At 43.7% G+C, this 15,000-nt stretch overlaps 1 protein-coding gene across 2 annotated transcripts in view; it reads right to left on the bottom strand.

Moving 5' to 3' along the window:
• The window catches only part of LOC144955994 (uncharacterized), a 37,787-nt gene that overhangs the window by 18,381 nt on the left and 4,406 nt on the right, over positions 1-15,000 (bottom strand). For both annotated transcript variants that reach the window (XM_078886258.1, XM_078886259.1), the window contains exons 2-5: positions 14,666-14,816; positions 12,239-12,320; positions 10,513-10,654; positions 6,841-6,969 (exon numbers count right to left, since the gene is read on the bottom strand). In XM_078886258.1, the coding sequence (XP_078742384.1) occupies positions 6,841-6,969; positions 10,513-10,654; positions 12,239-12,320; positions 14,666-14,816 (504 nt within the window). The remainder of the gene's footprint in view (positions 1-6,840; positions 6,970-10,512; positions 10,655-12,238; positions 12,321-14,665; positions 14,817-15,000) is intronic.

The raw sequence follows: 15,000 nt of genomic DNA, 5'->3' as shown, positions 1-15,000 counted from the left end.
TCCTCCTTGTGCGGCTATGTGGTCTTGTGGTATGACACTCGCTTTCGGATCGGAAGTTCCTGGGTTCGAGCCTAGCTCGGCACATAGTTGAGTCCTTGGAAAAGGCTCTTTACTCACATTCTCTCACCGTACTCAGGTGTAAAATGAGTACCTGGCCGTTAACAGCGTTGTCTCTGTCCGAAAAAAATATAATATCGCCTAACAGGTGTCCCGTCCTACATGTTAAGTGTTGCTGTTGGCTGGGGACCTTTGTAAAGTGCTTTGAGCACGTTTAGTGGATATTGCTCTAGATAAAAGCTAAAAAAAAGCTCCTCATTATCTACGTGCCCGAAAGTTACTGAGTCCAATACCCGCTGCACTGTGTGATGGCCTTGAGCAAGTCACCTCGCCCTTGCTCAATTTGTGACACCTAGGTTATTCCAGTCTTCCCTTGGAATAGACCCTAGAGACAAATTTCCCCTATGGGATGAACAAAGAGAATTTTATCTTTCTTTTTTTAGAATTTATTCTTTGATTGGGCAATTTGGGTATTTTTGTGGCCAATCTTACTAAAACAACATTTTGGCACAACCTCATTACAAAGGTCCTCCCTCCCACGAAGTTATTTTGGTTATAAAATAACCGTACTTATAAAATTTGGATCACCCCGATAGAATTGGATTCAATAGTCTGATGTCACTTCGCCTAGCAACGGCGGCCATTGTGGTTCTAAACAAAGAAAAATCTGTACTTTTTATTCTTCATGCTGGCTAGAGCATTTCATATGTCTTGTGATCAGAATGTGTAAAAGTCAAAACATGATCAGATTTATAATGTTCTATTTCCTCTGGATACGCTTTTATGCTCGTCGGAGAAATATTTCATAAGGGCGTCCGCCATTGTTACGATAGTTTAGAGCCAGTTACTAAGTTGCCATGAGTCACTACGAGGGAAGTGACGTTCCGACTGTTGAAGCGTATTAATACCAGTGTGAACATTCCCCGAACTTCCCAAAATTCTCCTCCTCCTCCTCTTCACCATTCTCTTCTTTTTCTTATTCTCCTACTCATTTTCTATTATCAACTTTATTTGCGTCTCTTTCTTCAACCTCCTCCTATATCAAAACTTCCACTTTGCAACTAACTTCAGTCGCATCCTCAAGTTTTCCTTACATATCCTCCATCTTTTTCTTTTAAATGAGCTTTTATATAGCGCAATATCCACTCAAAGCGCTTTACAAGGGGTCCCTGGTCAACAGCAACATTTAACATGTAGGACGGGACATGACGCCTGTTAGGCGATATTATAATTTTTCGGACAAAGACGACGCTGTTAACGGCCAGGTACTCATTTTACACCTGAGTACGGTGAGAGAAAGTACGTAAAGAGCCTTTTCCAAGGACTCAACTATGCGCCGAGCGCGAGGCTCGAACCCAGGACCTTCCGATCCGAAAGCGAGTGTCATACCACAAGACCACATAGCCGCACATATCCTCCATCTTTTTCTTCCCCCTAATCTTTCTTCATCTTCTCACACATCTTTTGCACTTTGAAAACGATCGCATTTCCCACTCCACACAAACCCTACAACCTTCCCACTCCACACAAACCCTACACAACCTTTCCACTCCACACAAACACTACACTACCTTCCCACTCCACACAAACCCTACAACCTTCCCACTCCACACAAACCCTACAACCTTCCCACTCCACACAAACCCTACAACCTTCCCACTCCACACAAAGCTACAACCTTCCCACTCCACACAAACCCTACACAACCTTCCCACTCCACACAAACCCTACAACCTTCCCACTCCACACAAACCCTACAACCTTCCCACTCCACACAAACCCTACAACCTTCCCACTCCACACAAAGCTACAACCTTCCCACTCCACACAAACCCTACACAACCTTCCCACTCCACACAAACCCTACAACCTTCCCACTCCACACAAACCCTACAACCTTCCCACTCCACACAAACCCTACAACCTTCCAACTCCACACAAACCCTACAACCTTCCCACTCCACACAAACCCTACACAACCTTCCCACTCCACACAAACCCTACAATCTTCCCACTCCACACAAACCCTACACAACCTTTCCACTCCACACAAACCTACAACTTCCCACTCCACACAAACCCTACACAACCTTTCCACTCCACACAAACCTACAACCTTCCCACTCACACAAACCCTACACAACTTTCCCATCCACACAAACACTACACCTTCCCATCCACACAAACCCTACACAACCTTCCACTCCGCAAAAACACTACAACCTTCCCACTCCACACAAAGCCTACAATCTTCCCACTCCACACAAACCCTACAAACATTTCAACTCCCCAACAACTTACCATTCACTCCAACACTACGAAGACTTCCACTTCAACAAACCTACCACTTCACTCCACACAAACCTCAACTTCCCTCCACACAACCTACACAACCTCTCCTACTCCACACAAACCCTACAACTTTCCTCCATCTACAAACCCTACCAACTCTTCCACTCACACAAACCCTACAACTTCTCCATCCACAAAACCTACAACCTCCCCACTCCCACAAACCCTACAACCTTCCACTCCAACAAACCTTACAACCTTCCCATTTCCACAGAAACCCTACAACCTTCCATCCACACAAGCTACAACCTTCCCACTCACACAAAGCTACAATCTCCACTCCACACAAACCCTACAACCGTCCACTCACACAAACCCTACAACCTTCCCATCCACAAAACCCTACAACCTTCTCACTCCACACAAACTCAACCTTCCCACACTACACAAACCCACAACCTTCCACTCCACACAAACACTACAACCTTCATCACCACACAAACCTACAACCTTCTCACTCCACACAAACCATCACTTCTCCACACCACAAACCTACAACCTTCCCACTCCACACAAACCCTACAACCTTCCCACTCCACACAAACCCTACAACCTTCTCACTCCACACAACCCTACAACCTTCCCACTCCACACAAACCCTACAACCTTCCCACACCACACAAACCCTACAACCTTCCCACTCCACACAAACCCTACAACCTTCCCACTCCACACAAACCCTACAACCTTCCCACTCCACACAAACCCTACAACCTTCCCACTCCACACAAACCCTACAACCTTCCCACACCACACAAACCCTACAACCTTCCCACTCCACACAAACCCTACAACCTTCCCACTCCACACAAACCCTACAACCTTCTCACTCCACACAAACCCTACAACCTTCCCACTCCACACAAACCCTACAACCTCCCCACTCCACACAAACCTACAACCTGCCCACTCCACACAAACCCTACAACTTCCCCACTCCACACAAACCCTACAACCTTCCCACTCCACACAAACCCTACACAACCTTCCCACTCCACACAAACCCTACAATCTTCCCACTCCACACAAACCCTACACAACCTTCCCACTCCACACAAACCCTACAACCTTCCCACTCCACACAACTCCTACAACCTTCCCACTCCACACAAACCCTACACAACCTGCCCACTCCACACAAACCCTACAACCTTCCCACTCCACACAAACCCTAAAACCTTCCCACTCCACACAAACCCTAAAACCTTCCCACTCCACACAAACCCTACAACCTTCCCACTCCACACAAACCCTACAACCTTCCCACTCCACACAAACCCTACAACCTTCCCACTCCACACAAACCCTACAATCTTCCCACTCCACACAAACCCTACAACCTTCCCACTCCACACAAACCCTACAATCTTCCCACTCCACACAAACCCTACAACCTTCCCACTCCACACAAACCTACAACCTTCTGACTCCACACAAACCTACAACCTTCCCACTCCACACAAACCCTACAACCTTCCCACTCCACACAAACCCTACAATCTTCCCACTCCACACAAACCCTACACAACCTTTCCACTCCACACAAACCTACAACCTTCCCACTCCACACAAACCCTACACAACCTTTCCACTCCACACAAACCTACAACCTTCCCACTCCACACAAACCCTACACAACTTTCCCACTCCACACAAACACTACAACCTTCCCACTCCACACAAACCCTACACAACCTTCCCACTCCGCAAAAACACTACAACCTTCCCACTCCACACAAACCCTACAATCTTCCCACTCCACACAAACCCTACAACCTTTCAACTCCACACAAACACTACAACCTTTCCACTCCACACAAACACTACAACCTTCCCACTCCACACAAACCCTACACAACCTTTCCACTCCACACAAACCTACAACCTTCCCACTCCACACAAACACTACACAACCTTCCCACTCCACACAAACCCTACAACCTTCCCACTCCACACAAACCCTACACAACCTCCCCACTCCACACAAACCCTACAACCTTCCCACTCCACACAAACCCTACAACCTCCCCACTCCACACAAACCCTACAACCTTCCCACTCCACACAAACCTTACAACCTTCCCAATCCACACAAACCCTACAACCTTCCCACTCCACACAAAGCTACAACCTTCCCACTCCACACAAAGCTACAACCTCCCCACTCCACACAAACCCTACAACCGTCCCACTCCACACAAACCCTACAACCTTCCCACTCCACACAAACCCTACAACCTTCTCACTCCACACAAACCTACAACCTTCCCACACTACACAAACCCTACAACCTTCCCACTCCACACAAACACTACCACACTCACACAACTACACTTCTCACTCCACACAAACCCTACAACCTTCCCACTCCACACAAACCCTACAACCTTCCCACCCACACAAACCCTACAACCTTCCCACTCCACACAAACACTACAACCTTCTCACTCCACACAAACCCTACAACCTTCTCACTCCCACAAACCCTACCAACCTTCCCACTCCACACAAACCCTACAACCTTCCCACACCACACAAACCCTACAACCTTCCCACTCCACACAAACCCTACAACCTTCCCACTCCACACAAACCCTACAACCTGCCCACTCCACACAAACCCTACAACCTTCCCACTCCACACAAACCCTACAACCTTCCCACACCACACAAACCCTACAACCTCCCCACTCCACACAAACCTACAACCTGCCCACTCCACACAAACCCTACAACTTCCCCACTCCACACAAACCCTACAACCTTCTCACTCCACACAAATCCTCCTACTTTCAAAATCCAAATCAAACGGAGGTGGAACTCCCTGGCTGGTAATTAGAAGATCCCCTTTCATTTGAAAGCTTCCCCTGTCGACATGGAAACGGTCGTTGTGAAAACGACCTCAATTATCCTCGCTTCTCAAATAGATTTAAAGAGAGAAAAAATAATACAGAAACTGAAATTTTTAAAATTCAAAATTTTTAAGAGATAAAAATTGTGGTCGCTATATTTAGGGGCAGCGTGGCTCAGCGGTACGGTCTTTGCTTCGTACCTGAAAGGTACCGAGTCCGATCACCCACCGCTACGCTGTGTGGCCTTGAGCAAGCCACCTCGCCCAAGCTCGATTTGTGGCGCTGAACTGCGGCTGACGCCTGGGTTATTCCAGTCTTCCCTTGGAATAGACCCTAGAGACAAATTTCTCCAAATGGGATGAATAAAGGTATATTTATTATTATTTATTTTATTTATTTTATTTATTTTATTTATTTATTTTATTTTATTTATCTAGTTAAATTTTAATATCAATAATTTACCCTCATTAAGATTTAATAACGCTTTGAAATGCTCAGAAATTTGTCTGGGGATTAGTTGTTGTTGTTGCTGTGTTTTGTTTTTATTTTTATTTTTATTTTTTTGTTAGTTTCACTTGAGCCATTAATTACCTGAGCTTTTATAGAGCTCGATATCCGCACTAAACGTGCTCAAATCGCTTTACAAAGGGTCCCTAGACAATTTGCTGGAACTAGTAGGGATAACTTAATGGAATGCCTAAAAACAGAGCACTTTCCTCTCAGTCGATGGCAGACCATCGTGGGGGGGAGGGGGGGGGGGGCAAGATGACACACATACATACCCACTATATATCCACCCACCTAGAAGCATTTCTTAACAAGTGTTTAAAAAGAATTTTTAATTTATTTTGGCCTACAAAAATAAAAACAGGGAATCTATTAAAGAAAGCTGACTGCACTAGCATTGAAAGCCAAATAAAAAGAAGATGGCGTTGGCTGGGGCATGTGGCCAGAATGGAAAAAGGGTCACTTCCCAAGACAGCCTTGTACTGGACAGCAGAATGGGAAGAGAAAGCGGGGAAGACCCAAAGAAACCTGGCGAAGGACCATGGAGAAAGAATTACAGGAAGCAGGCCTGTCCTGGAATACAGCCACCGCAATAGCAGCCGATCGAAGAAAATGGAGATGTCTGGTGGATGCACTATGTGCCTCAAGGCCCGAAGAGGATTAAGTAGTAAGTAAGTACCCACCCACCTACCTACCTACCTACCTACCTACCTACCTACCTACCTACCTACCTACCTACAAACCTAGAAGCTGCAACTTACTGAAACCAGAAGTGACTGGACAGAAAGCAACTCCTCTCAGTGGCGGGCAGGCTACAGAGACTACTCACCCATCTACCTACTTACCTACCTACCCACCCACCCACCTACCTACCTACCTACCTACCTAACCAACCCACCCTCCCACCCACCCACCTACCTACCCACCCACCCACCCACCTACCTAACTACCCACCCATCCACCTGCCTACCTACCAACCTACCTACCTCTCTACCTATCTACCTACCCACCAACCCACCTACCTACCTACCTACCTACCTATCAACCAATCAATCATGAAGCTACAACTTACTGAAACCAGAAGTGACTGAACATAAAGCCACTCCTCTCAGTGGCGGGCAGGCTACACAGGCAAAAAGACACACTGGCGTAGCTGGCGCTCAGCAGAAATAGCGTGGATTTCTTGTTGATCAAATCATATCTGAGGATATAGATAGAACACAGATGACGTCACTCAATCATTTATTATTGTATTTTGCCATCCGCGTTTGGGAGTGATTCTCACTAAACTTTATTAAACCAGAATATAAACGTTCAAGGTTACAAAGTTTTTTTGCGTTATACTTCCGGATGCCAATGTTGTGAGCTTCTTAGCTAAGTGCATACTATCTATAAGATGCATTGCGTTCAGTTAGAAAACTCAAAGCATCCGCCGGCCAGATACAACATACCAACACACAAAGCAATGTGTAACCTTAAACATTTATAGTCTGATTAATACTAGCTGGTGAGAATACTCTTCAACAGTCGTGACGTCACTTTTCTCGTATTGACGCATTTTTGTGTAACCTTAAACATTTATAGTCTGATTAATACTATCGGAGAATCAACGTCGGACGCACTTTTCTCGTATTACGCATTAACTAAACTGCCTAAACTATCGATCAATGGCGGACGCCCTTATGAAACATTTCTCCGACGAGCATAAAAGTGTATCCAGATAGAAAAAAAAACCCACCATAAATCTGATCATGTTTTGACTTTAACACATTCTGATCACAAGACACATGAAAAGTTCTAGCCAGCATGAAGAATAAAAAGTACAGATTTTCTTTGTTTAGAACCACGATGGCCGCCGTTACTGGGCGACGTGACATCATACTATTTAAACCAATTTTGTTCTATATATAGAAAGATGTGAATAAGAAGTGAATATATAGACAAAAAATATATCAATTAATAGGGAATGAGATTAGCGGAAGAGTAGCGTCCCTTGATTGGACGTCCCCTTACAGAGAGAACGTCAATTTGGTTTTGAAGTGTCTCAAGCCGCTTTCACCGGAAGCGAGGACGAGAGACGCATGCGCACAACCAACATGACGTTCTCTCTCTAATAACTTTTCCGCCAGTGACGTCACAGACTATGGGTGACGTCCAATCAAGGGACGCTACTCTTCCGCTAATCTCATTCCCTATTAAATAATGGAATATTTATGTTCTTGTGACATGCCCTGTCCCTTCATCATCGAATTTGCAAGAACGAGAGATGAGTCCTTTGGATTCTTTCTGTTCTTGTTTTTTTTCGCAGTTTGTTTTTTGTTCGGGTTTCTTTTTTGTTTCGTTTTTTATTAAAATGATTTTGTTTTTGTTTTTTTTGTTTGTTTTTTTTTTTTGGGGGGGGGGGTATTTTTCGCTCCATTTAGTTTTCTGTGTTTTTGTTTTTTTTTTTTGGGGGGGGGGGTATTTTTCGTTCCATTTATTTTATTTTTTTTTGGGGGGGGGTTATTTGTTTTGTTTTTTTTGTTTTTTTTTTTTTTCTTTTGTTTACTTGTTTATGATGCTTTTTATATAATAATGTTGATTTTTTTTTTGTTTCTTTAGTTTCTGTTTTTGTTTTTGTTGGGTTTTTTTGTTTGTTTGATTGTTTGTTTGTTTTATTTTTGTTTTTTGTTTTTTGTTTTGGTGTGTTTTTTTTTTGGGGGGGGGCGGGGTTTATGGGGAGGAGAGAGGGGAGTTTCAGTGTACGGCACCATTGGGTTTTGTTCACAGGAGGGGAGATAACCTTTAGAATTATTTAAATGTGTATTTTTAATGAGTTATACACCTTTGAATATCAACAAAATCCAATGAAAAAATCGATCAAATAAAAACAGAAAAACTGAAACTGGAGTATGCAATATAGCGCAATATCCAATGAATTTGCTCAAAGCGTTTTACAAGGGGTCCCAAGCCAACAGCAACACTTAACATGTAGGACGGGACATAATAACTACTAGGCGATATTATTACAATCTTGTTGTTTTTTTCCGATAGACACAAAACTGAAAACGTCCACGTACTCATTTTACACCTGAGAACGGTGAGAGAATCGTGAGTAAAAAGCCTTTCTCAAGGACTCAACTAAGGGACTCTGAGTGTTTAACTCGAGCCGTTGACATTCCAGACCGAAGGTGAGAGTCTTACCACAAGACCATGCTAATGCTATGCGATAAGGTAAAATACTCACAACATCCGCCAGCCAGATAAATCTTGCCAATACACAAAACTATGTGTAACCTTAAACGTTTATAGTCTGATGATTGATACAATTTTGTGAGAACTACTCATAAAAATCGCTGGCTAAAAACAATAACAAAGAGCTGAGTGACGTCAATGTCGATCCTTCTATAGCCGCGCACAAAAAAAACCCCGATGTGAAAACGATGAAATTGTTGTGGCTTGAAGCTCAGGAAAAAAAAATTAAAAACTTTAGAAAATGAGATAGAAGCTTCAATTTGTTAAACGAAAACAGATAATGCGGACGTTTCGGGTCTCCCCTTTATCGACAAAATGAAAATGAAACGCAAAGGACGAAGAGAATCGTCCATTTCATGTCCTATTGTTATTCATTTTTCAAAGTGAAGACACTTAACCAGGAACCAGGGGATCGAACCTCATACCTCTTGATACCTTCCCTTACATAGCTCGTAGATTGTCCATAGGACATGGCAATGAGGTTACAGATATACTCGTCATAGCCAGGGAGGAGTGTAACCAGGCCACAGGCGTAGCCTTCGTAAAGCCTGATACTGACCAAAAAATGACGTCAAAATGCCAGTCTTTTGCCACAAAAGAAAACAAATCATGAGTTGTATTCAATAGTTCAACCAATGAAATAACTTGTTTCCATGAGCACTACTAACGACAACTCACTAGACGCCACACAAACCTAAAAAATGACGTCAAACTTCCAGTCTTAGAGGGTTCTAGTGTCAGGCTATATGTTAACGATGGCTACGGTTTTAGTGTCAGGCTATATGTTAACGATGGCTACGGTTCTAGTGTCAGGCTATATGTTAACGATGGCTACGGTTCTAGTGTCGGGCTATATGTTAACGATGGCTACGGTTCTAGTGTCAGGCTATATGTTAACGATGGCTACGGTTCTAGTGTCGGGCTATATGTTAACGATGGCTACGGTTCTAGTGTCAGGCTATATGTTAACGATGGCTACGGTTCTAGTGTCAGGCTATATGTTAACGATGGCTACGGTTCTAGTGTCAGGCTATATGTTAACGATGGCTACGGTTCTAGTGTCAGGCTATATTGTTATGTTAACGATGGCTACGGTTCTAGTGCCAGGCTATATGTTAACGATGGCTACGGGTTCTAGTGTCAGGCTATGTTTAACGATGGCTACGGTTCTAGTGTCAGGCTATATGTTAACGATGGCTACGGTTCTATTGTCCGGCTATATGTTAACGATGGCTACGGGTTCTAGTGTCAGGCTATGTTAATGATGGCTACGGTTCTATTGTCAGGCTATATGTTAACGATGGCTACGTCACAGGCCACTGGAATATGTACCCTTACCAGCGACATCTATGTAATGATGTCCTTGACCCTTACAGAACGTTGTTTTTGCTTTCCTCGTGGCTTCTCTGTAGGACATGGCGATGACGTTACAGATACTGACCATGGTCAAGGAGGCATGGAGCGCTGACCACAGGAATCTGTCCCCTGAGAGAACGTTGGTTTTGCTTACCTTGTAGCTTGTCTGTAGGACATGGCGATGAGGTTACAGATACTGGCCATCGCCAGAGAGGCATGGAATACTGACCACAGGAATATGTACCCGAGCCAGTTGGTGATAAAACTACTATATGGCCATTTGTTGGTGTAGGTCGCTGGTTAGAAACACATAAAATAAATAGAACGATTTGTTTAAAAGTCACCAAACCAGGGGGGGAGGTGGAAAATGAGGTTATGGGGGGGGGGTGGTAAATGAGGGGATATAGGGTGGTTGGTAAATGAGGGGGGTAGGGGGTTGGTAAATTAGGGGATATGGGGGGGGGGTGGTAAATGAGGGGATAGGGGGGTTGTAATTGAGGGGATAGGGGGGGGTGGTAAATGAGGGGATAGGGGGGGGTTGGTAAATGAGAGGATAGGGGGTTGTAAATGAGGGGATAGTGGGGTTGATAAATGAGGGGATAGGGGGGTGGTAAATGAGGGGATAGGGGGGGTTGTAAATGATGGGATAGGGAGGGTTGGTAAATGAGGTTATCGGGGGGGGGAGGGTTGGTAAATGAGGGGATAGGGGGGTTGCTAAATGAGGGGATAGGTGGGGGGGGTGGTAAATGACGGGATAGGGGGGTGGGGGGTTGGTAAATGAGGGGATAGGGGGGAGTTGGTAAATGAGAGGATAAGGGTGGGTGGTAAATGAGGGGATAAGGGGGGTTGGTAAATGAGGGGATAGGGGGGTTGGTAAATGAGGGGATAGGGGGTGTTGGTAAATGAGGGGATAGGGGGGGGGGCTTGGTAAATGAGGGGATAGGGGGAGGGGGGTTGGTAAATGAGGAGATAGGGGGGTTGGTAAATGAGGGGACAGGGGGGGTTGGTAAATGAGGGGATAGGGGGAGTTGGAAAATGAGGGGATGGGGGGGGAGTAAATGAGGGGATAGGGGGGTTGGTAAATGAGGGGATAGGTGGGGGGGTTGGTAAATGACGGGATAGGGGGGGGGGTTGGTAAATGAGGGGATAGGGGGGAGTTGGTAAATGAGAGGATAAGGGGGGTGGTAAATGAGGGGATAAGGGGGGGGGGCTGGTAAATGAGGGGATAGGGGGGGGTGGTAAATGAGGGGATAGGGGGTGTTGGTGAATGAGGGGATAGGGGGGGTTGGTAAATGAGGGGATAGGGGGGAGTTGGTAAATGAGGGGATAGGGGGGTGGTAAATGAGGGGATAGGGGGGGGTTGGTAAATGAGGGAATAGGGGAAGTTGGTAAATGAGGGGATGGGGGTGGTAAATGAGGGGATAGGGGGGGGGGTTGGTAAATGAGGGGATAGGAGGGGGTGGTAAATGAGGGGATAGGAGGGGGGTGGTAAATGAGGGTATAGGGGGGGGGTTGGTAAATGAGGGGATAGGGGGGTGTTGGTAAATGAGGGGATAGGGGAGGTTGGTAAATGAATGGGATAGGGGAGGTTGGTAAATGAGGGGATAGGGGGGGGTGGTAAATGAGGGGAAAGGGGGGGGGGTTGGTAAATGAGGGGATAGGGGGGGTTGGTAAATGAGGGGATATGGGGGGCGCTTAATGAGAGGTGGGGTTCGGGATAATTAATATAAACCAGAGAAACTAAATACAGAAAAAGTATCTTTAAATGATGAAGATGATGATGATGGTGATGGTGATGGTGATGATGATGATGATGATGATGATGATGATGATGATGATGATGATAACAAAGACTACATTTGACAAAGCCCAAAGTTTACCTGGACACACAATGGCCAAAATGAACACGGCCAGAACAGCATCGGGGGCGATGACGTTGTAGAGGAGAAACTTTTCACTTTTCTGGGTTGGAAGGATGAGAGTAAAAAATGTTATATAGATAGTTCGTCACTTAAGTCTTTGTTATTGTTTTTTGCCTTCCGTGTTTATGAGTAATGCTCACTGAACTGTATTAACCCGACTATAGATAGAATGGTTGCCATGGAGTCATACATTGCATGATATACGACCACACACAACTCTGTGTAACTGACTTTGTGGTTATACAGTTTAGTGAGACACTCACAACGCGGATGGCAAAACAATAACAAAGGCTGATGACGTCATTGCATACTATCTATAAGTCTGATTAGTTTTGTGTGTGCCTTATATTCCAGGCAATGTTTGAGCTTCTCTATCTATAGGTAGTTCGAAGATGATGTCACTCAGATGTTTGTTATTGTTTTTTGCCATCCGCGTTTATGAGTAATGCTCACTGAACTGTATTAACCCGACTATAAACGTTCATGGATACACACAGTTTTGTGTGTTGGTTCGTTATACTTCCGGATGGCAATGTTATGAGCTTCTTAGCCAAGCGCATACTATCTATAGATAGTGCAATCTCTGCAACCGTTTAAACTCAAACAGAGGACAGCGTGGCTCAGCGGTACGGTCTTTGCTTCGTACGCGAAAGGTACCGAGTTCGATCGCTCATCGCTGTGCTTCGTGGCCAGTCATCTTGCCCTAGCTCAATTTGCGGTGCTGCACTGCGGCTGACGCCTAGGTTATTCCCGTCTTCCCTTAGAATAGACCCGGGAAACAAATTCCCCATATATGGGATGAATAAAGGGAATGTTATTATTGTTATTATTATTATTATTATTATTATTATTATTATTATTATTATTATTATTATTATTATTATTATTATTATTATTATTATTATTATTATTATTATTATATTATTATTATTATTATTATTATTTGTGAAGTATCTGCATATATTATTATTAGCATTTAAAATATATGAAATTCGTCGATTTAGTCCTTGATTATTGATATGTTTTGTTTCTTTTTTGATTAATAATTAATTATATGATATTAATATATATATAGCAATAAAATAATAATAATAATTAATAATAATAATATATATATGATAATTAATATAATTAATTTGATAATAATAATAATAATAATAATAATAATAATAATAATAATAATAATAATAATAATAATAATAATAATAATAATAATAATAATAATAATAATGCATAGGCTATGGCGTCTAAAGGTATGACACTGGCCTTCGGATCGGAAGGTCCAAAGTTCGAGTCCTAATCTGAGCGGCTCTTAGTTGAGTCCTTAGAAAAAGCTCATTACTCACATTCTCTCACCCTACAAATGATGTACCTGGCCGTCAACAGCGTTGCCTCTGTCGAAAAAAATTACTGACGTATAACAGGTTTAACAGTGTCTCATCCTACGTGTCACGTGTTGCTGTTGGCTTGGGACCACTTATAATGCGCTTTGAGCACGTTTAGTGGATAATGTATATAAACGCCAGAGTTAGGACGACAGTTTATGCTTGGTATTTTATTTCCATAGGGACATTGCTGTTACCTGCCGGGTACCCCTTTTACACCTGAGTATGGTGTGAAAATGTTAATAAAGGAAAGCGTCTTTTCCAACGAGTAAAGTTTGCGCCGCCATCAGCGGTTCTCGAACCAATGACCTGCAGGTTCAGAGGCGGGGTACAAACCACAAGATGAACAAAGCCGTTCAACGAGTCAGTCGATGTCTTAGTCAACAACAGAGTAATCAAGAAACAAAACCATAAACTATAGATAGAACGAAGATGACGTCACTCAAGCCTTTGTTATTGTTTTTTTGCCATATGTGTGTGTGAGTAATTCTCATTAAACTGCATTTATCGGACCATAAACGACCAAGATTACACATAGTTTTGTGTGTTGGTCCGTTATAGTTCCGGATGGCAGTGTTGTGAACTTCTTAGCCAAGCGCATACTATCTATAGAACTTATAATATCCGCAGATGTTAAAAATGGAAAGGAAGAGCTATTTTCTCAGTAATAATATAAATAAAATTCCCTTTATTCATCCCCAAGGGGAAATTTGTCTTTAGGGTCTATTCCAAGGGAAGACTAGAATAAACCTAGGCGTCATCTGCAGAGTGAGCAGCGCCGCAAAGTGAGCTAGGGCGAGGTGACCACAAAAGAAAACAAATCGTGAGTTGTATTCAATAGTTCAACCAATGAAATAACTTGTTTCCATGAGCTGTACTAACAACTCACTTGACGGTACAAAAACCAAATAATGACGTCAAACTGCCAGTTCTTTTGGATTCAGTGTCAGGTTAACATAACGATGGTTACGCAAACACACATACAAACACACATCGGTACCTTGATGGTCCCCCTCGTATCACCCCATATGGTGCTGACCAGCAAGAAGAACAGGAAGCCACAGCTGATAAGTCCAATGGTCGTAGTTATCAACATCAAGATGGCCAGCGTGTGTTTTGGCATCTCCACATCACTGCCTATTATGTCATCTCTGTCAATAGATTGAATGATGATTACGTCACTTGGCTCTTCCTTGTTGAATTTATAAATAAAATTAATAAATAAATTCCCTTTATTCATCCCATAGGGGACATTTGTCTCTAGGGTCTATTCCAAGGGAAGACTGGAATAACCCAGGCGTCAGCCGCAGTGCAGTGCTGCAAATTTAGCTAGGG

Source organism: Berghia stephanieae, chromosome 10, assembly GCF_034508935.2.
Source record: "Berghia stephanieae isolate SIO BIC M18660-M18661 chromosome 10, UCSD_Bste_1.3, whole genome shotgun sequence".
Lineage (NCBI taxonomy): Eukaryota > Metazoa > Mollusca > Gastropoda > Nudibranchia > Aeolidiidae > Berghia > Berghia stephanieae.
Note: the sequence above shows the minus strand (reverse complement) of the source record. Positions and strands in the feature narration are given on the sequence as shown.